The sequence below is a fragment of the Myotis lucifugus genome, unplaced genomic scaffold (genome assembly GCF_000147115.1).
Source record: "Myotis lucifugus unplaced genomic scaffold, Myoluc2.0 scaffold_10, whole genome shotgun sequence".
Lineage (NCBI taxonomy): Eukaryota > Metazoa > Chordata > Mammalia > Chiroptera > Vespertilionidae > Myotis > Myotis lucifugus.
The window spans coordinates 9815517-9838206 of record NW_005871058.1 but is presented as its reverse complement, the minus strand read 5'-3'; the positions used below and the strand labels follow the sequence as shown (position 1 = coordinate 9838206).

Below are 22690 nucleotides of genomic sequence, written 5' to 3'. Positions count from 1 at the left end.
TGACTGCAGCTGTTCAGCAGCAGGTAATAATATATGCATATTTTCAGCCCTGCTGAAGTCCCAAGATCCATCAGCCTTCTGATGAACTTCTTGCATAATTATGACCTGCTGGAATTTGCTTCCAGCAGATAAAACATCACATTGATCAGCTGTCTCCTGCACGCCCTCTGCTGGGGATAGAGCCTGCAACCCCAGCATGCACCCTGACTGAAAATCTAGCCTGTAACCTTGGGTGTATGGGATGGCCCTCAACCAACTGGGCCACATCAGCCAGGGCAATGTGTACAAGAATTTTAAAACTTTATGTAAAATAATTTAAAATATTATATATATACTAGTAGCCCGGTGCACAAAAATTTGTGCACTCGGGGGGTGAGGGTGAGGGGTGGGGCCAGACCCCTCAGCCTGACCTGCACCCTCTGTCATGTTCTGGGACCCCGGCCACTCCTGGCCTACGCACAGGCCTACAGGCTTGGGCGGCCTGGCTCCCGAGGCCCCATTTTCTCAAGAGAACAAAGTCGGTGTTATTTACAGCCCTCACAGAACCCAGTACACTACATCTGTGCATACAACGGCCTCGTCCATGTGCCTGCTTCGCCCTACTGAATTACTAACATCTTGAGGACATAGCTCTGTCTTATCCTGCTTCAACTTCAGTGCCTGGCGGTGCCATGGACCTGAGGGGGTTTGCTGAGTGAGTGAATGAGTGAGTGAATGAGTGAATGAATGAGCAAGTAAGTAAATGAGCAAGCAGCTACCAGCCGGGATAGTTCACACTCTGCTCTGGGCTGCCCGACACAAAGCCCCGGAAGTTCCCGCCCTGCTCCCAGCAGCCCCACTCCCCTCTGCCGGCTGCATAGTTCCCGCAGGGCAAAGGTGGCCCAGGTGTGCATTTTGGCAGATGGGTGCATTAGCACCTGTCAGCCGGGGACCCCCGAAGGAGGGCCGTTTGTGGGCGTGGCCGGTGGCTGATATCTGTGGTCCCCCCCAGCCCTGGGTCTGTTCCCATACAGGCTGCCTGCTGCCCAGGTTGCAAATAGCAGGCCCGGATGGCAGTGAGGCAGGCGGGATGGCGCTGTCCCGCCCTGCCTGCAGTATGCAAATTAGCCGCCATCTTTGTTGGCTGTTAACCGCCATCTTGGTTGGCAGTTAATTTGCATATCACCCTGATTAGCCAATGGGAAGTGTGTCAGAGGTATGGTTAATTACTATGTTTATCTATTATTACATAGGATATATATATATTTAAATTACAAAATATGTCCTAAGTTAAAATGAGATAAACTTGTTTCATGAAATATTTTTTTGTTTATTTCCATCTACTTAAAATTATCTTGCATTTTTGACAATAAGCTATATGGGCACCCCTGTGTTAAATAACGATTAGTATTTTTTCATTGGACAGGTTCTAGAAAATGCACCTCCCAGTTGCCTGTCACCAAGACCACAGCTACTTAAACATCATCCAATTTTTCCATTATTCAATAATTTATATATACACATACAGGATGGGCAAAAATAGATTTACAGTTGCAAGTACACAAAACAGTTTATTTTTGCATTACTATTCATTAATCATTGTATTATTTTTCATACGAATATATAGGCATAGGCATAGGCATAGATCTCCCCTGCTGGTTTCCAATATGTTTATCCTTACATATTTTTTCTGCCTTCAGACAAGCTCTTTGCTAAGTCTAGACTATGAATGTCTTTTTCTCCCTCACCCTCTACATGTATCATGAAATCTTCTCTTCCAGCTTTACCTCTTAGAGCACATTCTATGTGAAAGCATCCCATAAAAACCAGATACTTCTTTTTTTTAAACTTGAATTTTAATTTGTGTTTATTATATTCATTATCTTCCCCTTAACTAGTAGGATATTTTCTAATTCTATATTTACATAATTTTTCTCACTAAATTAAACCCTTTCAATCCAGGGAGAATATTTTATTAATCTGTTTCTTTGTAATCCCAAAGCTTAGCTCAATGAAATGAACTTTTTAAAAATAAATTTATAAAATGCTGCAGAGGATGGCATATTAAAATGACAAAGGCTACTATGTCACTGTTACTAGTATTAGATAGAAATGGACCATGAGTATTGTGAGTTGTCATGATTCCTTTATATTTATCAACAACTGGAAACATGGAGTTATATAATGTAAAACTGAAGGTTTCCCAGGTATGTACTCAGTAGCAGAGAAGACTCCATGACTTGAAAATGAGAGCAATTGTAACATTGAAGGAATTAGAAGGAGAAAAGAAGAAATATCAGGAAAAATTATAATTTCCCTGAATGACACCTTTTAAAATTAGAATATCTGCAAAAAATACAATCTGATAACTAGATTATAAAAGAACTAGTTATCTGAAGGGCATGTGTGTGTGTGTGTGTGAGAGAGAGAGAGAGAGAGAGAGAGAGAGAGAGAATAATTTAATTTTGGGAGAGAAGTTGAAGTAAAACACAACATGGAACTCAATATACTAGTAATTGCTAGGAACAAGAAAACCATTATAATAAATATGTGGTGATTAAAATGAGCTTCATAACAAACTGGATTTCCATAAATTTTTTGTTTAAAAATACTGGAAGAATAGATTTTCATATTGAAAAATTATTAATTTGGAATCAGAAAGTATCTGAAAGAAAATGTTTCTCCTATCTTTGTTTCATAAATAAGAAAACTGAGGGTCAGAGAGTAAAATATTTTTATTTTCTGGTATAGCTTGGCGTTGAACATTTGTCACAATAGGCTGTATTAAAAACTGAGAAGTAAAATTATGAAATTTATTTTGTCTCTAAAGGAGTTTTTAAGACAACACATATGTATTTATGATCTCTGGATTGGGTTGGAGATGACAGAAAATCAAACAGGAACATGGGTAAATGGAGGAATATTTAACAAATGGTGAGTTTCTTTCTTTCTCAGATAATTTAAGTTCAGACATGGGTTAGCTACATTTCTCTAGAGCCCAAGATTTGAGCAAATGTTAAAAAGATGAAATGGGAAGATTGTATCATGTATTAAGATTAACTCCAGGAGTCAACCAGAGAGGCTGGGAATCAAGACATAAGGGGAATCCTCAGCCTGTTGCATGGGGAGGACATGGGAGTGGGGAAGACATGGGGCAAGGGGAGGAAAGGGGACATACTTTAAACAGCAAAGATAAATTTAAAAAAGAGAACTTGGATCATAGCAATTAATAAATATTCACTGTTGTTAATTTGCTTTAAAATATATATATATATGGAAGATCGTGTACTTGATTATTTTGAAAATGAAGACCTAAAATTCACAAACACAGTCCAAAAGAATGTAAACTTGTGTCTGATTCTAAGTGATCTTTTCCAATTCTACATCTATTTTTCAAGCTTTGTGCTACCTGTTTGCTGACATATTTTACAGTTCATGATCAATTTGTTGTTTATTTTAACCTGATTTTATTTGCATCGATAACATAATTTATCCTGAGCTTTGTATCTTTCATTTTACAATAAGAAAAGTTGGATGGAAAGACCTGAGCTCACTGCACACATGATCTCGGTGTAATCAACCCAAAAGATGACTGCCAGCCACTTTACCACTTTAGTTTTTAGTCAAGGTTCTCAGTAGCAACGCAACTGACACATTGGACTGAATAATTCTTTGTTGTGGGTAGGGGGGCACTTTCCTGTGCATTGTAGGACGTTAGCAGCATCTCTGACTTTTCCCCCACTCCATTTGTGACAACCAAAAATGTCTCCAGGTATTGCCAAGTGTCCCTTGTGGAAGGTGGGGGAAAGGCAAAATTGCCCCATGTTAGAACCATTGATTTATATGAACTGGTAGTTCTCCTGATTACATATCACTCACTTAATCTAATTTAATAAATATAAATGCTTGGAAGACAGACTCTTATGGTCCAATTTGGTGCAGATATCTTAACCCTAGCAAGAGAGTACTACTGGTATATCACAGTACACATTTTTAGGATTCGGGGCAGATATTTTTTTTAAAGATGTTATTGGACAAGGGAGAAATTATAGGACTCTCTAGTACATAGTGTTTAATGTACTCTTTCTATTATAGGTTTGATGTGAGAGGAAATGAGAAATGTGCTTACCTCAGTGATAATGGTGTAGCAACAGCTAGATGCTACACAGAAAGAAAATGGATTTGCAGGGGAAAAAAACGTACTACATAAACATTTCTGCTTATGATTTATAACCATAGGTAATAAAGTTTTAATATCTTTTTTTCTTTCCCTTTGTATAACTTCACTTTTGTTAAATTTCTTCAACTTACTTTTTAACTTTTCATATCTCCTGGATCTTTGCTTTTCTATATCAATTTTAGAAGAATCTTGTAATTTCACAGAATCTATAGGTCAGTGTTGGAAATATTATATTTATAACATTATGTTCTTATTAATTTATAATATGTCTCTTTTTTGTTAATCCTCACCCAAGGGCATTTTTCCATTGATTTTTAGAGAGTGGAAGGGAGGGAGGAAGGGCGTCGGGGAGAGAGAGAGAGAGAGAGAGAGAGAGAGAAAGAGAGAGAGACATCGATGTGAGAGACACACCAATTGGTTGCCTCCCACATGTGCCTCTATTGGGGCCATGGAATGAACCTGAAACCCAGGTAGAGCCCTTAACTGGGAATTGAACCCTTGACTTTTTGGTGCACGGGCTAACACTCCAACTACTGAACAACACTGGCCAATATGTATCTTCTATTGATTTTTGTCTTCTTATATAACGTACAATTTTTCTAAACAGTAACTGAAAATTATTTATTACATGCATCCTTATTTTATATATATAATTTTTCTCCTATTGGAGTTATGTAATTTATTGTCTTTTAAAATGCTTGTTTCTGTATAAAAATATAACTGCTTTTGATTATTTTTCTGTTCAACATCCATGCTGAAAGCTCTCACAATTTCGAATAATCTGTGGATTATTTTAAATGCTACAAAACATAGTATTTACTAATAAGCTTTATTTTTTTCCTGTGTTATAGCTATTACTTATTTCTTGTCTAATGAAAAAGGGTAAGACTGCCAGAGAGTTACTGATGGTGAATAGTGTTTAGTTGTTTGACATTTTAAGGAAAATGTTTCAAATATTTCAACATTAGTGGTGTTTTATCTAGTTTTTAAAAATATGATTTTAAAGTGAGTTTTTTTTCTTTTCCTTTTTTCTTTCTTTTTATCATTGACGCTATTACTACCATCAATGAATCAACAAAAAAGATGTGGAGGAAAGAGAACCTTCTAAGGCCTGCATTCCCACCACTTCGGAAAACAATATGGAGTTTCCTTTGACCTAATGATCCCACTTCTGGGAATATATCTGAAGAAACCAGAGATAACAGTTTGAAAGAATGCATGCACCCCTATATTTATTGAAGCATTATTTTTATTTATTATGTTTTTACTGATTGCAGAGAGAGGAAAGGAAAGGGAGAGAGAAATAGAAACATCAATGATGAGAGAGAATCACTGATCAGCTGCCTCCTGCATTGAACACTGCATTGAACAGGGAATTGAACACTGACCCCCTGGTTCATGGGTCGATGCTCAGCCACAGAGCCACACTGGCTGGGCAAGAACTCCCTTTATTATTATTATTTTTTAAATATTTATTGTTTTTAGTTTTGGAGGTGTTTTTTTAAAAAAAATAGTATTTTTTTTATTGATTTCAGAGAAGAAGGGGCAGGGAGAGATAGAAACATCAATAAAGAGAGAGAATCACTGATTGGCTGCCTCCTGCATGCCCCATAATGAGGATCAAGCCCATGACCTGGTCATGTGCCCTGACTGGGAATTGAACTGTGACCTCCTGTTCATAGGTCGACGCTCAACCACTGAGCCACACCCATGGGCAACACTCCTTTATTATTTAAATATTTATTGTTGAAAGTATTACATATGTCCCCTTTTGTCCCCCATTGACCTCTCCTAGCCTACCCTCGCCCCTCACCCCAGGCCTTCACTACCCTACTGTGTCCATGTTATGCATGTATGCATACATGTTCACTGATGGATCTCTGCCCACCCATCCACCCACCCTCTCCTGCCTTCCCTCTGGGGTTAGCAATTTGTTCCTTGCTTCTATGTCTCTGGATCTATTTTTGGTTCATCAGTTTATTTTGTTCATTAGAGTCCACATATGAACTCCATTTAATATTGTTAATAATGCAGACCTGCTGGTAATAAATTATCTCAGCTTTTGTTAGTCTGAAAAAGTATTTTCCCCTTCATTATTGAGAGATATTTCTGTTGGATACATCAGATACCCTACTTTATATTTTCATAAGTATCATGCAATTTTTAATTTATAGTACCTATCAAAATTGATTCAATTAATATTTCTTGAGCATCTATTATGTGTCAAGCATTGTTTTGAAAATAAGGATACAACAGATATCCAAACAAGGCAAAAAACCTTGTTCACATGGAGCTTAAATTCTAGAGGAGAAAAATAAAATATAATATTTTGAAAGATGAAAACAAAAGCAAGTTATTTGAGAAAAGAAAGTTTTATTTTTATATTTATCTGGTTCATTATTTTATTAATGTTCATGAATCAGGCTAGAACAGCGATTTTCAACCTTTTTCATCTCATGGCACACATAAACTAATTACTAAATGTGGGAACCCTAATAAAAGTATGCCGAATGTTCAAGGCCAATTGGAATGTGAGGACCCTGTCCAGAGTACACCAGATGTTCAAGGCCAATCTGAGTAAGGACACAGCAATTGTATTGTATACACTACGCAGGGGTACTTTTCTATAACCCAAATACTGATGTCACTATAACCCAAATACTGATGTCACTATAACCCAAATACTGATGTCACTATTTGGCAAGAAGTCTCTTTTGACCAAGTTGGTACCAAGTGTGGTACTGACCAGCCGGTATGAGGGTGCTTTTATGTAGGGGTGGCTACAGGGTCAAGCTGCTTTGTTAGCAATGGCTGCTATGTTTACAAGGGCCTCCGTGTTTAGCAAAGGCTACTTTGTGCAGCTACTTGGTGAGGCTACTTTGAAGAACTGTTTTTGTCTTAATGGCTCCTTGTTAGCAATGGCTACTTGAGCTACAACACTCTCCTATTGAGAAGGCTAAAAGGCTAATTCCAATGTAACCCTGATGTTTGTGGGGGCTAGCAATCTGAATCTGCAGTAACCTAATGTGCATTCTTGATAACCTATAATTAAGTCACTGCCCCTTTCCTCCACAATCTGGTCTTGCAAGACCTGTTACCTAAATGCTCACGTTTTACAGAGGCCATAAATCATGAACAATACATAACCCCTGGAGGGGGTTATCAGCACTGGCGCCAGGCCAGGCCCTTAGATATGACCTCAAGACCCCCATCCCAACCCACAGGGCTTTTTGCTAAGCCGATGAAAGGTCCGGAAGTCTCCATCCATATTTGGGGGACAAAGAAACCAAAAGAGGATAAAAGAAGGGCTTCCACCATATTGGTTTGCTCACACTCTGGAGGCAACTCCTCTGAGACCACTGGCGTAATAAAGCTGTGTAACTCCATTTCTCTAAGCTAGCTTGGGTTTCTTTGGTCTTCTACAATACTCTATGCCCACAACTTCTCATATCTTCTCCATCTAATACCCGTTGTCTACAGGGGTACAGCCCCTCGCAGAAAAGGACCTGTACTCCCACAGTTGGCCCAGCAAGCAGAGTCAAGGAGTAAGGACTCCAACCCTTGGCATCAGGAACAGGATTTGGGGATAAGTGTCCATCTACCCCACTGGGGGTCATGTTTCCTCCAACCAGGCTGTCGTATCTGGTAGCGGTGACACCGGTAGCAGCAGAGAAGACTCCTCAGTCCCTGCGGACCAGATCCCCGAGGAGTGGCTGGGAGCTGCACAGCTTGAGAGAGACTAAGCCTCCGGGAGCCAGGAGCCAGGCAGAGAGGAAGGCAGAGCCCAGTTCTGCAGAGGCTACAGCAGAGGCCATCAAGAGCATTACCATGGGGCCAGAGCAGGTGAAAGATGGCAGGAGGGTCTGGCGCCCAAGCTGCTGCTGTTTTGCAATGCGCATGAAGATTTGATTCTCTCTGCAGCCCCAGCAGTATGTGGCTCCATGGCCACCTGGAGTTCAAGAGGTGAGAGAGGGGCATGGAGAGGCCTGTGACTGTGAGTAAGACAATGCCTGCTCACAGCAGGGGTTAAAAGGGAGAAAATAGATCAGCCACCCAGTGACTGCTGCTGGCCCTCTGGTTGCAGCTGCTGGTGGAGCAGTGATCCCTGAGAGTGCAGAGGGAAGGCGCTAACCCTGGACCAGATCGAGGAGTCTGATCTCTTAGACTTAGACTAAGAGATGGCGGAGGCACCCGGTTGGGGGGCCAGGAGGCCTCATGTTGAACTCGCTGATGTGGACTACAGTTTGCTCTGTAGTGGCCTGGATAGATATGTGGCCTAGAGGCTCATATAGACGGGTGCAGAGTAGAGCTGTCCCTGTAATGTAGGCAGCTCTCTCCGGTACCAGATTGACTCCCCTGCTACACTTCACGGAGCTGGCTGTAGAGGATTGCAGCGATCATCTTGCCACTAACATTGGAGCAATATCCTATGTGATGGACTTGGCTGGTGCCTTCTTCTCCATGGACATGGCTGCAGAGAGTCAAGGACAGTTGGCTTTTGCATAGGAGGGTTGACAGTGGGCTTTGGTCGCCTTCCCTCAGGAATGTTTGCATAGCCCTACCATTTGTCATAGTTTGATAGCATGAGATTTAGCTACCTGGGGCAAGCCTTCCATAGGGCCAATATTTCACTGTGTTAATAATGTGTTAACCTTGAATCTCTTGCAGATTTGAACGCAGCTGCCAGCAGTTGTTACAGTCCTATGTAGGTCTTTTGGGGTGTTAGCAAGTGTCCAGTCCCCACCTGGCTCCATTGTTACGGCCATGTGTCAGTTGTCCCAGAAGGGGGCGATGTGGGGTTGAACCCCAGAAATAAAGGGCACCAAGCTGCCAAGAGGGCAGTTGCCCAAGTGGGCAGGGAAGGGTACCCATCAGGTTTTAGTCCCAGTTATGGAAGAAAACTGGGAGCCAATATTCTCTTGTTGAGAGACAGTCGGCAGCCATGTGTGCTGCCTTGCAGGCCTGCGTGACCATGCCCATGTTGGGAGTGGCACAAATCCCAACTTTAGCAAAGTGGGGGGCCTATTTAGAACAAAAGGAAGCGGTGAGTTCCAGCCTTCTGTCACAGGAATTTTAAACCCTGTTGGGTCCTGTGACATGAGACCCTGTCGAGGGATAAAACTTCTATGGATGAGCTACTCCCTAGTCCATTCCGAGAGGGTATGCCACCCTTCCCGAAGAACATGTGGTGAAAAGACGGGTCTAGTAGGGAAGAATCCTATTACACAGACAGCTGTGACTGTCCGTTTGGATACTAATGAACGATGTAGTTTGATTCAGATACTGAGCAAAGTAGCCCTTTGGCCATTAGAACAGAAGCTGGGCTGTCTTCACAGGCTTAACTTTATAGTTGCCACGATGACACAAGCAATAGTGGCTAGTAGGCCATCACCCCATGTAGGGACTGGAAATGTGAGCTCCACCTAGGGGTGGACCCACCTAGCCTAAAAGATTAGGCTAGACCAGTGGTCGGTAAACTGCAGCTCGGCAAACTGCGGCTCGCGAGCCACATGTGGCTCTTTGGCCCCTTGAGTATGGCTCTTCCACAAAATACTGACTTCTGCGCATGGGCCACGAAGTTTCAATCGCACTGTACGTGCATGCCCACATGTGGTATTTTGTGGAAGGCCATACTCAAGGGACCAAAGAGCCACATGTGGCTGGAGAGCCACGGTTTGCCGACCACGGGGCTAGACAAATATACACGGAGGTGTCCTCAGACACTGCATGTGCAGGTAAAAGCAACAGATGAACTGTGCGACCCAAGGCCTTCCCCCTTGACAGAGGGGGCACAGGGAGTGTGGTCCTGGCCATAGTCTGTTACTAGGGAGGGGCGATGGGTGGCCCTCCTATCCCTTTGGGAAGCAGGTACAACTATAAGTTACAGTCGCTCCCCTTGATCCAGTCCTGGCAATGTAACCAGTACCCTGCAAGAGATAGTTTAGTACAATCCATATAAGCCCTCTCCCATGACCCACCCAAGACTGGTGGGATAGACTGTCAGGGACATGAAGTTAGGCCTTTGTAAGTTTACTATTGGGGCCGGAGTACTGGTCATAACATACTACAGTTTGTATTGTTGTTATAGGCTCCATGTTCAAGGAGCTGGCAAATGGGCCAGGGTATCCCTAGAAGACCATCCGGTGTAAGGGGGGGAGTGTGGGCACCCTAATCAAAGTATGCTGGATGTTCAAGGCCAATCAGAGCAAGGGCACAGCGATTGTATTGTACACACTACACAGGTGTCTTTTCTATAACCCAAATACTGATGTCACTATTTGGCAAGAAGTCTCTTTTGTCTAAATTGGTATAAAGTGTGTTACTGAGCAGCCAGTATGAGGCTGCTTTTATGGAAGGCTGGCTACCCGTCAAGCTGTTTTGTTAGCAATGGCTACCATGTTTACAAAGGTTCCTGGATTTACTACTGTATTTGCAAAGGCTGCTTTCTGCAGCTACTTTGTGAGGCTACTTTGAAGAACTCTTTTGCCTAATGGCTCCTTGTTAGCAATGGCTACTTGGGCTACAATAAAGGCTCTCTTATATGCCCACGACTTCTCATATCTTCTCCATCTCATATCCGGCGTCTACAGGGGTTTAGCCTCTGGCAGAGAAGGACCTGGGCTCCCACAGTTGGCACGGTGAGCAGGGTCAAGGAGTAAGTACTCCAACATTATTCTGACAATCTGGCCAAAAAATAGGTATAATTTTGATTCATTCACACAGGAAATCTATTGTTGTGTTGGCTGTTGTCATTTTTTATTTGACACTCGGAGGGGGAAGAGGTCAGTGCCCCTGGCCCTGGAGGCTTGGGGATGGCACCTTCAGAGAGGAGAAGAAAGTCTCAAGGGAGAAAAGAGAACCCAGCTTCCTCTTTAAAGGGTGTTGCAACACAGGAGAAAAGCTGTGGATTTCTACCACTCTGGAGGTGTTAGGCATAAACTCAAAGTTTATTATGGCATTTCAGTCTCAGATGGGAGGAACAGCTGACAACATGCAAAGCAATTAAAGAAAAAAAAAAAGAAAGAGGTCAGTGTTGTTGACTAAATAGTCAGGTATTGCATGTTTTAAAAAGTCTGTAACACACCAATTGAAAACCTCTGGGCTAGAACATAGAGGCCAGTTCAAATATTGGCAAAGATGATCATTGGTATTCTACTGAGGCTATTACCATTAAAAACAAACAGAAAAAACTACAAACAAGCAAAGGATTGTGGAGATCAGGGACAGATGTCACCTTGAAGGGCAACTCTTGTGATTCAGTCTGGAACAATTTGATCATCAGAATAGAAAATTATGAACCACTGAGAAGAAGGCAATTTCACTACATCACTTCTCTGCTATTCCTGCCAAGGAGGCATAACTTGAATATAACCATGAGAAATAATCAGACAGATTCAAATTGAAGAACATTTTACAGAATCACCAGCTTGTAGTATTCAAAAGGTCAAGGTCATGAATATCAAAGAAGGCTAAGGAACTCTTCTAGATGGGAGGAGATTAAATAAACATCTGAACTGGCTGTTTTACTCTAAAGAACATTATTTTGATAATTGGCAAACACTGAAGGTAGCCCGAGAATTAGTTGGTAGCACTGTGGCAATGTTAATGTGGATTTGGGTCATTGTATTGTGATTAGGTAGAATATTTTTGTAGGAAATATACACAGCATTATTCAATGATACCTGAAATTTCATAATTAAATACAACAGTTTGACAACTAATTCTAAAGAGGTTCAAGAAAAAGATTTAGATCTTTATTCTGTACCCACAATCTTCTTGAAAGATTTTAATAGTTTCCAAGTTTAGATAAAACTTTTATAAAATCTAAAGTAAACAGACAACATATTTAACACTTCTACCCAGAATTTCCAATTTTAAAGTTTATATCATCAAAAAAAGTGCTATTATTTAAGAAAATATTTAGAATATTTATTGAAACAGTTTATAGTAGCAAAATCCTAGGAACAAATTTAATGTTCATCAATAAAAGAGTATAGAATCTATAAATCCACACCATAATGCAACTCAGGACTACATGAAATTTGCATAAAATATTGTTAATAATAAAAAGGCAAAATACGGGAAAGCAGACATAATAACATTTGCTGTAAATGAAAAAATGAATAAAAATCCTGAATATAAATGCATGAGTTTACACTAGATTATATTATCACATTAAAAACTAGAAAGGTTATATTATAGATTATAAGCAGGAGTTATTTTGAGACTGGCATCAATGAAGGGAAAATGGAGAAAAGATTTTGGTGTTTAATTTCAGTTTTAAATTCTTACTCTTAAAGATTAATATTAGAACCTAATAGGCAAAAATCTTTGGTAACTGATTATTCCACTATAACTTATATTTTAAAATATTAACATTGACAAATCCACTTGAAAACACTGCTGCAGGTTTCAGAGTAAATTTTGTTTCCCTTGATAGCAGCACAGCTGTTTTCAGTAGCTGGTCCTTTTATGAAGAATCTGCAGAAGAGATGATAAATATATTGTTAATCATTGTTGATGAAGAGATCCATTTGTATTTGCAGCTAATGTCCTCCCTTAATTAAAAGGTAATTCAAAATTTCAAGGCATTTGCAAATACTTTGACTGACTAAACATTACAGTATATCTGTAACTTAGTATTACTGTCTGATTGGCAGAAAGTTCTCAGAGAGTTTGTTTGCAAATGATAGAGCTAAGAATAAATGTGTGCCCATATTCCCATTTGAGTATTTTTTTCCATGTGGTCTTTAGGTTATAAAAAAAAAAAGGTTAAGTCACATGAACACCTCACTTAACTTTTGTGGCTGGCTTCTCATATCAAATTGTACAATGTATTAATAATATTTGCCTCATGATACTATTATGAGGTTAAATGAACCAATGCTCATAGAACTTTCTACAAAAACTGACCTATATAAGCTCTAACTAAATTATACATTTATTGTATTATCTATGACGTGCACTGACTACCAGGGGGCAGACACTCAACACAGGAGCAGAAACCACAGGCATGGAAACATGGAACAGACTGATGAATCTCAGAGGGAAGGGGGTAGTGGGGAGGGCAGGAAGAGATTAAACAAAGATCTAATGTGCATACTAGAGGCCCAGTATATGAATTCGTGCACCGGTGGGGTCCCTCGGCCTGGCCTGTGTCCTCTCACAATCCAGGACGCCTCAGGGGATGTTGGACTGCTGATTTCGGCCCAATCCCCACAGGCCAGGCTGAGGGACCCCACCACTGCATGAATCTGTGCACCAGGCCTCTAGTTTATCCATAAAGAAGTATGATAAATACAATTATAAAATTATCTATAAAATACTATAATGTTAGTGATTTTATTCTGTTAGGAATTTATTTAAACTTAGGAAAAAGTTTTAAGAATCATGGACAAGATGTACAGGGTCAAGAAAACTTCCAAATTAATAAGGAGCAAATAAGTGCTGGATTTCCGTATTGGAAAATACACTGTTCCCAAGTTTATGTTTGAATTTTACATTGAATGTATTTTGAACAAAAATCCCCAGGCATGGTCTAAAGTTAAAACTAAATCTTATAGGTAGTGTTGAGTGGATTTGGCAGAGGAAAACTAAGGACCTTCATTGGTGATCAATCAGAGAATGTTCAGTATTACAACCCTACCCTCAAATGATACCATCTCATAATTTTATTCTCCATTCCAATGTCTTTGATTGACTTGCTTAGATTGATTCATTTAGTGCAGTGAGATGGAAAATAAGCAATATTTAACGACAAAGTAATGGAGTGGAAATAACACAACAATATCATTAATTAGTTGGTTACATAGTGTATTAATTTCTTATCACTGCTCTAATGAATTACCACTAATTTAGTGGCTTAAAACAACACAAATTTGTTATCTTGCAGTTCTGGTTGTCAGAATTCTAAATCTAGTTTTACGGGAGTAAGTCAAGTGTGTACAGCGCTGCCTTCCACAGGCACTGGGGGGAATTTTGTTCATTGCCCTTTGCAGCTTTTAGAGGCTGATGCATCACTTGGACCACATGCCCCTATTTTCTCTCTTGTAAGGACTCGTGTTTACATTGTGACCACCTGGATAATCCAACATAATGTTCTTATCTCAAGATTATTAATTTAACCACAGCCTTGAAATCTTTTTTGCCAAAATTTTAAAATCCTCAATAATCTCATGCAATTGCTGAGAAAATTTTGTATTCATTTGATCGATCTTATATTTATCATTTATCTTTTAATGTTATGTGCATACACATAGTCTACTTGCAAATTGAATACAAGTATTCAGATCAGGACTAGCATGAGTCAAAGTGAGGCACTGGCTGTGAGCACACAATTTAAGAGGGTCCCCAAAACTCAGTAAGCAAGATAAATGATAATTTAATGAAGGGTCAGAGGAAATTTGAGAAAAGCCATTTTGAACTGTAAAGAGGCTAATGCCATAGCTGTGATACTAAACCAGATACCATTTCAAAGTAATACAGTCTAAGGATTTTGGTATTTGGATATGGACATCTTTGGGACCATTATTTTGTCTACCAACATCAGGATAAAATTTGAATTTACTGGTTTAACTATTTGTAGCTCTAAATATTTTATTATAAAATAAACATAAGCATACAAAAATATTGATGAAAATTTTAAAATCCTCAATAACCTCATGCAATTGTTGCAAAATTTTTATATTCTTTTGTTCCATCTTATATTTCTCATTTGTCTTTTAATGTTATGATAATCAATCATATAATACAAAAATTATACAAAAGTTGTTTTTCAGTTACTAAACATCCTGAGGTAAACATTGAGAATTTTGAAAATACAAGAGCATGTTGGTTCAGTCACCTTTTCATACAAATCACGAGTAGTCTTTAAACAATAAATGTGCCACCATTATTGTTTTTGAGTTTTTTTAGTTTGTAAACCAAACCACAATATTTGTTATTACTCCAGTGAACATTAAATTATTTTTCATCCTTTAAAATTCTTTAGTACCAATAAGTTGGTTTTGGTGGACACAGAGATGTTTTATGAAGATACTAGTAAGTCTTAAAATAAACAATAAATCAGATTGCCTTTTAGTAAAGACTCACATTTTTGAAGCAAATGGAGAACCATCTACCCAGTTCCATGTCCTCTTCTGGGAGGTAAAGTTAAGCCCAATCCACACATAATTTGATTGTTTTAGGTTTTTCTGTATAAAAGCCTAAAAAGTGAGTAATGAGTAACTAGATGAACAGAATCCTATATAATAAAGAAGTGATATGCAAATTGATTGCTATGCACTCACACAAGATGGCCACCCCCATGTGGGCACAAGGTGGCTGGCAGGGGAGGACAGGCCAACAGGGGAGAGCAGTTAGGGTGAACCAGGCCAGCAGGGGAGAGAAGTTGGGGATGATCGGGCTGTTAGGGGAGCAGTTAGGTGTCGATCAGGCTGACAGGGGAGTGGTTAGGGGGTGATCAAGCTGGAAGGCAGAAGCAGTTAGGGGCAATCAGGCAGGTAGGCAGGCGAATGGTTGGGAGCCAGCAGTCCCAGATTGTGAGAGGAATGTCCAACTCGTTTAGGCCTGATCCCACAGGGCAGTAGGACATCCCCCGAGGGGGCGCAGATTGGAAAGGGTGCAGGCTGGGCTGAGGGACACCCCCCCCCAGTGCACAAATTTTGTGCACCAGGCCTCTAGTATTTTAATAATTTAGACATACTAAATACAATTTTAGAATTTTATTAGGCTTCTCGCACTCCACATGAGGATTCTTATACTAATTAATTCATATCTTATTTATCCATGTTATTTGATATATTATATGTATACACACAGTCTACTTGCAAACTGAATACAAGTATTCAGATCAGGACTAGCATGAGTCAAAGTGAGGCATTGGCTTCAAGCACACAATTTAAGAAGGTCCCCAAAACTCAGTAAGCAAGATAAATGAAGGGTCAGAAGAAATTTGAGGAAAGCCATTTTGAACTGTAAAGAGGCTAATGCCATGACACTAAACCACATACCATTTCAAATTGGTCCTGAATTATTACTAGATGAGAGTTTCTCTCCAAACAATACCCATAACTGTCACTCCAACTTTTTAATTCATTAGAGAACCAATAACACTTTTCTTGATATTTAAGCCATTCTGATGGGCACAATCCTGTAGAAAAATAGGAAAAACAAAGAAAAATTAAATTACATGTGTATCTCTGAAAATTGACAGTGAGAATACTTGTGTTATATAAGTAAAAGTGGAACCATAATAAAAGCACTCATCACAAGGTGTTCAGACTCACAGTGTCCAAAATACGAATATAATTCTTGGGACTTAAGAAAATTAATTTAGTGAGACAAAGCAAACCCTAGACATAAAGGGTTTTTTTTTCATGCTATGATCCAATATCATAAACGTAAACCGATTAATACATATATTGCATTAAAGCTATTTGAGAGAGTAAATAAAATATTATTTATACCACTTGCTTAGAATTTATCCATATAAAGTTTTAGAATCTCTATCTTTGTTTTATCTGTGTAATTCCTCTTAATGTCTTCCTTTTGATATTAAGTAACACTGAGATTCATTTTTTTCAATCTCTTTGTAATTTCAACTTTATCAAGTCCTTAATTTTCTTAAATTAAATTGAAGTCTCCAAGTAAAAAGATCTGAGACTTTTGAAATAATAATGAGGGAAAGTGAACTATATATAAAATATAAGTGTAGGCCAAAATAACTATCCAAGTGTGGCCATTATAATCTCTCTTTTTTTTCCCCTTTTTTGGTTAATCCTCACCAGAGGATATTTTTCCATTGATTTTTAGAGAGAATGGAAGGGAGGGAGAGAGACAGAGAGAGAGAAACATCGATGTGAAAGAGACACATCCCGCACAGGCTCTGGCCAGAGCTGGAGATCAAGCCTGCAACCGAGATACATGCCCTTGGCTGGAATCGAACCAGGGCCCTTCATTCCAAGGGTCAATGCTCTATCCACTGAGTCAAATGGCTAGGGTGACCATAAGTGCCCATCAGCAGATGAGTGGATTAGAAAACTGTGGTACATCTACACAATGGAATACTATGCTGCGGTAAAAAAAAAAAAGGAACTCTTGCCTTTTGCAACAGCATGGATGGAACTGGAGAGCATTATGCTAAGTGAAATAAGCCAGTCAGAGAAAGATAAATACCACATGATCTCACTCATTTGTGGATTATAGAGAACAACATAGACTGATGAAAAGGGACAGATCCAAAGACTGAGAAACAGCGATCAGGCTATCAATCCCCAGAAGGAAAGTAGGGGAGGGCGGGGGTAAGGGGAAGAGATCAACCGAAGGACTTGTATACATGTATATAAGCCACACCAATGGACATGGACAACAGGGGGATGGGAGCATGAGTGTGCGGGGCGGGGAGGGAGGTTGGGGGTTAATGGGGGGGATGAGGACACATTTGTAATACCTTAACTAAGAAAAAAAATTAAAAAAAAAGAAATTTGAAAGTAGAACAGTTTTCGAAAATTCTATATGATTGGAAGTCCAAAGCTTATTATTACAATAACAATTTACTTGTTATAACTGCTTTTATCTATTTGCATTTCAAAAAAAGATAATTAAGAAACAAAAAATAGTTAATTACATATTGCCTTATCATCACAATTAATTTTTCATAATTATATGTCTCAACTTGATTTTAAATCTTTACATTCTGTTTTACAGCTCTCCCCCAACTGTAAATATATACTAGTATGTGAATCAAGTTTTGAGTGTCAAGTAGATTTATAAGAGATATGTGTTTACTTAATTTGTTACATATATGTTCAATGAGATTTTTCAAATTTAGAAGGTCTAAAAGATTAAACAAAAATAGGCCAAAGCCTTGAAAAATACCTCCATGGTCTGTAGCACTTGAAGCACAGTGGTCCACATCTTTAGTACTTATATTTCCTCTTGTGTCACTCTTCATTTTCAGGTTTCCAATATCATCATGCTGGGTGATATTTGAATTATTTCCTTTTGAGCATTTGAGCAACACTCCTTGAGAAACTTGAAAACAGGATTATTGTAAGTTTGGGTAAATATCTTCCCTGCTCAATGCCTCAGAGACAAATTCTTAACATGATTCTGATGATTGGAACCAGAAATCACTGAAGGGATAACTAGAAAGTTTCTTTTTCATTTTCATGTCTAATGAGAAATTATTTCAAATATCGTACAATTAATTCATTTGAATGACATATATTTGTCGAGGATCTATTCTGTGCCTGGCATTGTCCTAAGAATTGGTGGTACAGTAAATAAAACAAAGTTCTTGCTCTAGGAAGTACACATGCTCTTGTCATGCTTTCTTCATGTTTTACCGAGACTTACAATACTGTGGTTAGCCCATCCCACAATAATTGTTCACTGAAAATCTATTTCTTCCAATAGAATATGAGCTTCCTCCACATGATTATTCCTTTCTTCAGTTTGGAAGTTTGTAATAATGTTTGTAGTATACTTGTTGCTCAGTAAAATATTTGTTGGAAAAAAAGTAAGAGTAAATTAAATACAATCTTACATAAAATGTATTAAAAATTATAAAATTCTATTTACAAGAAGCTGACCAATAAAGAAATATTGTTTTTAAATATTCACCTCAGAAATACGGATACATGCGCGTGCGCACACACACACACACACACACACACACGCTTTCCTCCTATCAAACTGTATGCCACTTGAGAACAAATACTTAACTGATTTGACTATCTACTAAGTACATTACAATGAAGTATAATATATTACTTGATACATAGGAGCTCTTTATTAAATCTTCATGTAAGGAACTATAAATATGAAATGAAACATAATGTAAAAAGAAACATAAAAAGTACACATCTTCATATATTTATTTAATTAAAGACATTTTAACTTACCCAAAAGAATCAGGGAGATAAAAGTCAAAATCAGAAGACCATTTACTGTTCCAGATATTCCCAATAAGATTTTGTACCAGTGTAACATCACAGAAAAATCTGAGAGATTAATCACGTAAATTAGCTTAGAAAAGGACATTTCTAAGGAGTAATAGCAATTATAACAATAGCATTATATATAATATTGGTTTTGAATTTCAAAAGCTAATAGGAAATCAAAAGCATCAAACCTAAGTAAATGGGAAAATATTTACTTTATTGTATAGTTATAACACTCTGGATGGTCAGAAATTGTGACATGTATTATATTAAATCTTAAAATATTGCTACTATTCAGCATAATTTACCATTGGAAAAAAGAATGTTAATCTGCACATTAATAATCTCCCCCCATACACATACACTCTCAGGTGTGTGTGCATGGCACTTACAGACACATATATTCACACAAATAAAACCTTTCTAATTAATCATTTGCTTTTTTATAATGTTCATAGCAATTTTGTTATAATAACCATAAACTGGAAATAACTCAGAAGTCCTTCAGTGAATGGTTAAGGAAACTTTAGACCCATACCTGTAATATAACTCAGCAATATAAAGAAATAAACTATTGATACATGAAACAATTAGAAATAAAATTTACACACTGAAATCAATTGGCCTTTATATATCAAATATCATTTAAAAATATAATAAAGAGAAATTATCACGTTGGGTAGCTAACAAAACATAAAACAAACAAGAAGAAAATTGGAAATAAACTTAAAAAGTACCCCAAACAAACAGTGCCACAGCCAACATAAGGAGAGTTAAACAAACACTTAAAGAACTGAAAAGCATAAATGTAGACTTGAACAAATAGAAATTCAACCACTTTTGGTCTGGAGGCTGTGTCAAAGAGATAAACTTTCCCTAAGTTAATTGATAAATTAAGAAGTGATTTAGTATACTGAACTACATCAGTTTGCTATGGTTTGGGTTGTTTGTGATGAATTTCTGCAAACTTCATTATAAAATTATTTGGAAGAACAAACAAGTGAGCTAACCAAGTAAACAATTAAAAATATAGAAATGCGAAATGGTACAATGCTATGGAGAGATAGTTAAAGAAGTTTACAAACTTCTATAGGCATTTATATAATCATCCAGCAACCCTTCTAGAAATCTGTTCCAGTTACATATTAGAAAAATATTAAAAGACCTATGTCCAAGGCCTTATAATAGTAATATTATTTTTAAAAGAATGCAAACATCATAAATGTCCAACAGTAGGGGAACTAGTTGAATAAACTAGTTGAATAAATTAGTTGAATATGTAATATATAATTATAATTGCATAATATATTTACTCAGACATAATTATAAAGATAAGCCAAAATTTTAAAGTGATCCCTCAGAATAAAATGGAATCTGAAGTAAAGGACCCTTACTGGGTATTAAGTTAGTGGCTAAACTGTAGATGGAGGAATTATTTCAAGTAATTTGAAAACATAATTTGACTGTGCAAGTCCAATAGAGTATATAGTAAGAACAAAAACCACCAAAACATTTTAATCTGTTGTAAGTAATTAGTAGAAATGCTATCTATAGTAATTCGGAAATTTTATACATATGGCAAAAATATAATTTCTTCTTGTCAGTGCCAAGATCTGAGTAAAGTTATACAAATATACAATTGCAAGGCTTGAATTGTCTACTAGACTCAAATGTAATGTTTTACCCCAAACTTTACTAAATTTTAGCAAAGGATACACTATAGTAAAGTATTAATATTAGAATGTACTATTTAATTAACTAAAAGTTGCAAATTTTTTATTTATAGCACCCTGAGCTCCTTTTTTCTCACCAAAACACATTTTGGTTTCCATGCAAAATCTACAAAGTGAGTGTGAAAAAAGTTTGCACATAGGAACCACCACATTTTGTGATCTTTCAGGCTAATATCTATATTTTCAAAAACAAAAATTTTCACCTGGTGGAAACCATATTTTAAAGTTATTGACAAGCTAAAATAAACTTGGTATTTAAAATGCCATATTTTATGAATAATAAGGTGCATAACTGACAACTCATATTCATTTTTAACTATTAATTTTAATTAATAGTTAATTAAATTTAATTTTAATGTATATATTTGTCGAGAGTATCCTAATTATATGAGAAAAAATATTATTTGAAAAGTAGATAACTGTTAGTCTCACATTGATAAATGAGAGAAACAGGTAGAGAGACGAGATGGAGAGAGAGACGGAAGACAGAAGCACCAAAAAGCAAAATCGTTCAAGAACAGAATATTAGAAATTACTATCTACATTAATATTCATGTTAATATTAACCCATGTTAAATCCATGCCCATATTAATTCACACCACTTGAAAAAAAAACTTAATTCCATACCTTTAAATTTAAGTTGGGATGTTTGGCTAGGACGCCTTTTTTTCAACTGCACATTCAATGTCATATATCTTTCTTCATCTTGCATCTTTAATGTGAGTAAATGTGTGTGTGTATATGTGTGTGTTTTGTTTTGTTTTAAGTATGATATGTACTAAGAAAGTAATAAACCTGATGCTAATCAGGGGTTTGTCCTCAAACTACTAATTTGTTTTCAGGGTGTCCACTCAGGGTACATCCAAGGCTTCACAGCTTCATCGTTGGTGAAAACCTCAGAGGAAATGTTTGCTTTTCTTTTACTCATGACCTAGATACCATGATTTCTCAACTTTTTACCACATGTTTAATTTAATATCATAACGGTTCTTTAAAAAATTTCTTCTCATAACTCCATAAAGTCAGGGGAATAGAAATTATATCCTTTTAAGAATTCAGTTAAATGATATATATAGCTGCCTTTTTTAGCCTAAATATGTAAATTTTCAGTTACACGCCCTAATACTTAGCTTGCAATTACCTAACAGTTAAATAATTTTTTGATCCTAAAACTTTTCAAATTATACTAATGATATAATTATATAATTTGAATAAAAACATACTGACAATTTTTGGCATGCTAACGATGCCCTAAACATAATATTTGAAAAATCAGGGTAAATACAGTAAAGAAACCATATTTTCCAATGATCTTTTCTGATATTTGAGGATAATGCCCAATATCCATGATGCAGAGCAGAAATGTGTGCATTTTTTCTCTTAGCTTTAGTTAAGTCTAATTTACAAACCATGTTGTTCACTTAATGCATGCACATGAATGGATGGATTTTTGTAAATATATAGATGTTTGTAATCATCACTAAATCTAGTTTAGAATTTTTCTCACTAAAAAGTTCCCTTAGGCCCAAACCAAAAAGAGTAACACAGTTCTAGAAATGATAACTTTGCCCTAGTCAGTTTGGCTCAGTGGGTAGGGCATTGGCCTGTGGACTGAAGGGTTCCGGGTTTGATTCTGGTCAGGGCACATGCCAGGTTGCGAACTCAGTCTCCAGTGGTGGGCAGGGGTCCAGAGGCAGCCGATCAATGGTTCTCTTTCGTCATTGATGTTTCTATCTCTCTCTCCCTCTCTTTCTTCTCTGAAATCAATAAAAACATTATTTTTTAAAAAGAAATGATAACTTTATTCATTGAGATGAAGTAGTTTAAAATTTAGGTATCTAGATCTCAAATC

At 37.5% G+C, this 22690-nt stretch overlaps 2 protein-coding genes across 3 annotated transcripts in view; one reads left to right on the top strand and one right to left on the bottom strand.

The window, feature by feature from the left end:
• Positions 1 to 5395, top strand: part of CLEC2B (C-type lectin domain family 2 member B) — a 37200-nt gene extending 31805 nt beyond the window's left edge. Inside the window, exons 5-7 of the mRNA XM_014451669.2 lie at positions 2810 to 2913; positions 4075 to 4218; positions 5243 to 5395. Of these exons, the coding sequence (XP_014307155.1) occupies positions 2810 to 2913; positions 4075 to 4189 (219 nt within the window). The 3' untranslated portion in view covers positions 4190 to 4218; positions 5243 to 5395. The remainder of the gene's footprint in view (positions 1 to 2809; positions 2914 to 4074; positions 4219 to 5242) is intronic.
• Positions 5396 to 12292: 6897 nt separating this feature from the next.
• On the bottom strand, positions 12293 to 21608 carry KLRF1 (killer cell lectin like receptor F1). Of its 2 annotated transcripts, XM_006084332.3 has the most exons (6): positions 21466 to 21550; positions 19066 to 19164; positions 18038 to 18193; positions 16171 to 16310; positions 15251 to 15363; positions 12293 to 12640 (listed from the first exon to the last, which is right to left on the bottom strand). In XM_006084332.3, exons 1-6 carry the CDS (start codon positions 21548 to 21550, stop codon positions 12532 to 12534), a joined length of 702 nt encoding a protein of 233 aa, XP_006084394.1. In that variant the 3' UTR covers positions 12293 to 12531. The 2 variants fall into 2 exon arrangements, with proteins under 2 accessions (XP_006084394.1, XP_023605791.1); XM_023750023.1 differs by lacking the exon at positions 18038 to 18193 and having other exon boundaries at positions 21466 to 21608.
• Between the last annotated feature and the right edge of the window lie 1082 nt (positions 21609 to 22690).

Bases quoted from the DNA above. Each gene is read 5' to 3' on its own strand.
- KLRF1 (XM_006084332.3), bottom strand. From the start codon at position 21,550: ATGCAAGATGAAGAAAGATATATGACATTGAATGTGCAGTTGAAAAAA. The intron at 18,194-19,065 runs GTAAGTTAAAAT...CCTGTTTTCAAG, and splicing joins TATCTCCCTGATTCTTTTGG to TTTCTCAAGGAGTGTTGCTC. The intron at 16,311-18,037 runs GTATTTTTCAAG...ATTTTTCTACAG, and splicing joins AAGTGCTACAGACCATGGAG to GATTGTGCCCATCAGAATGG.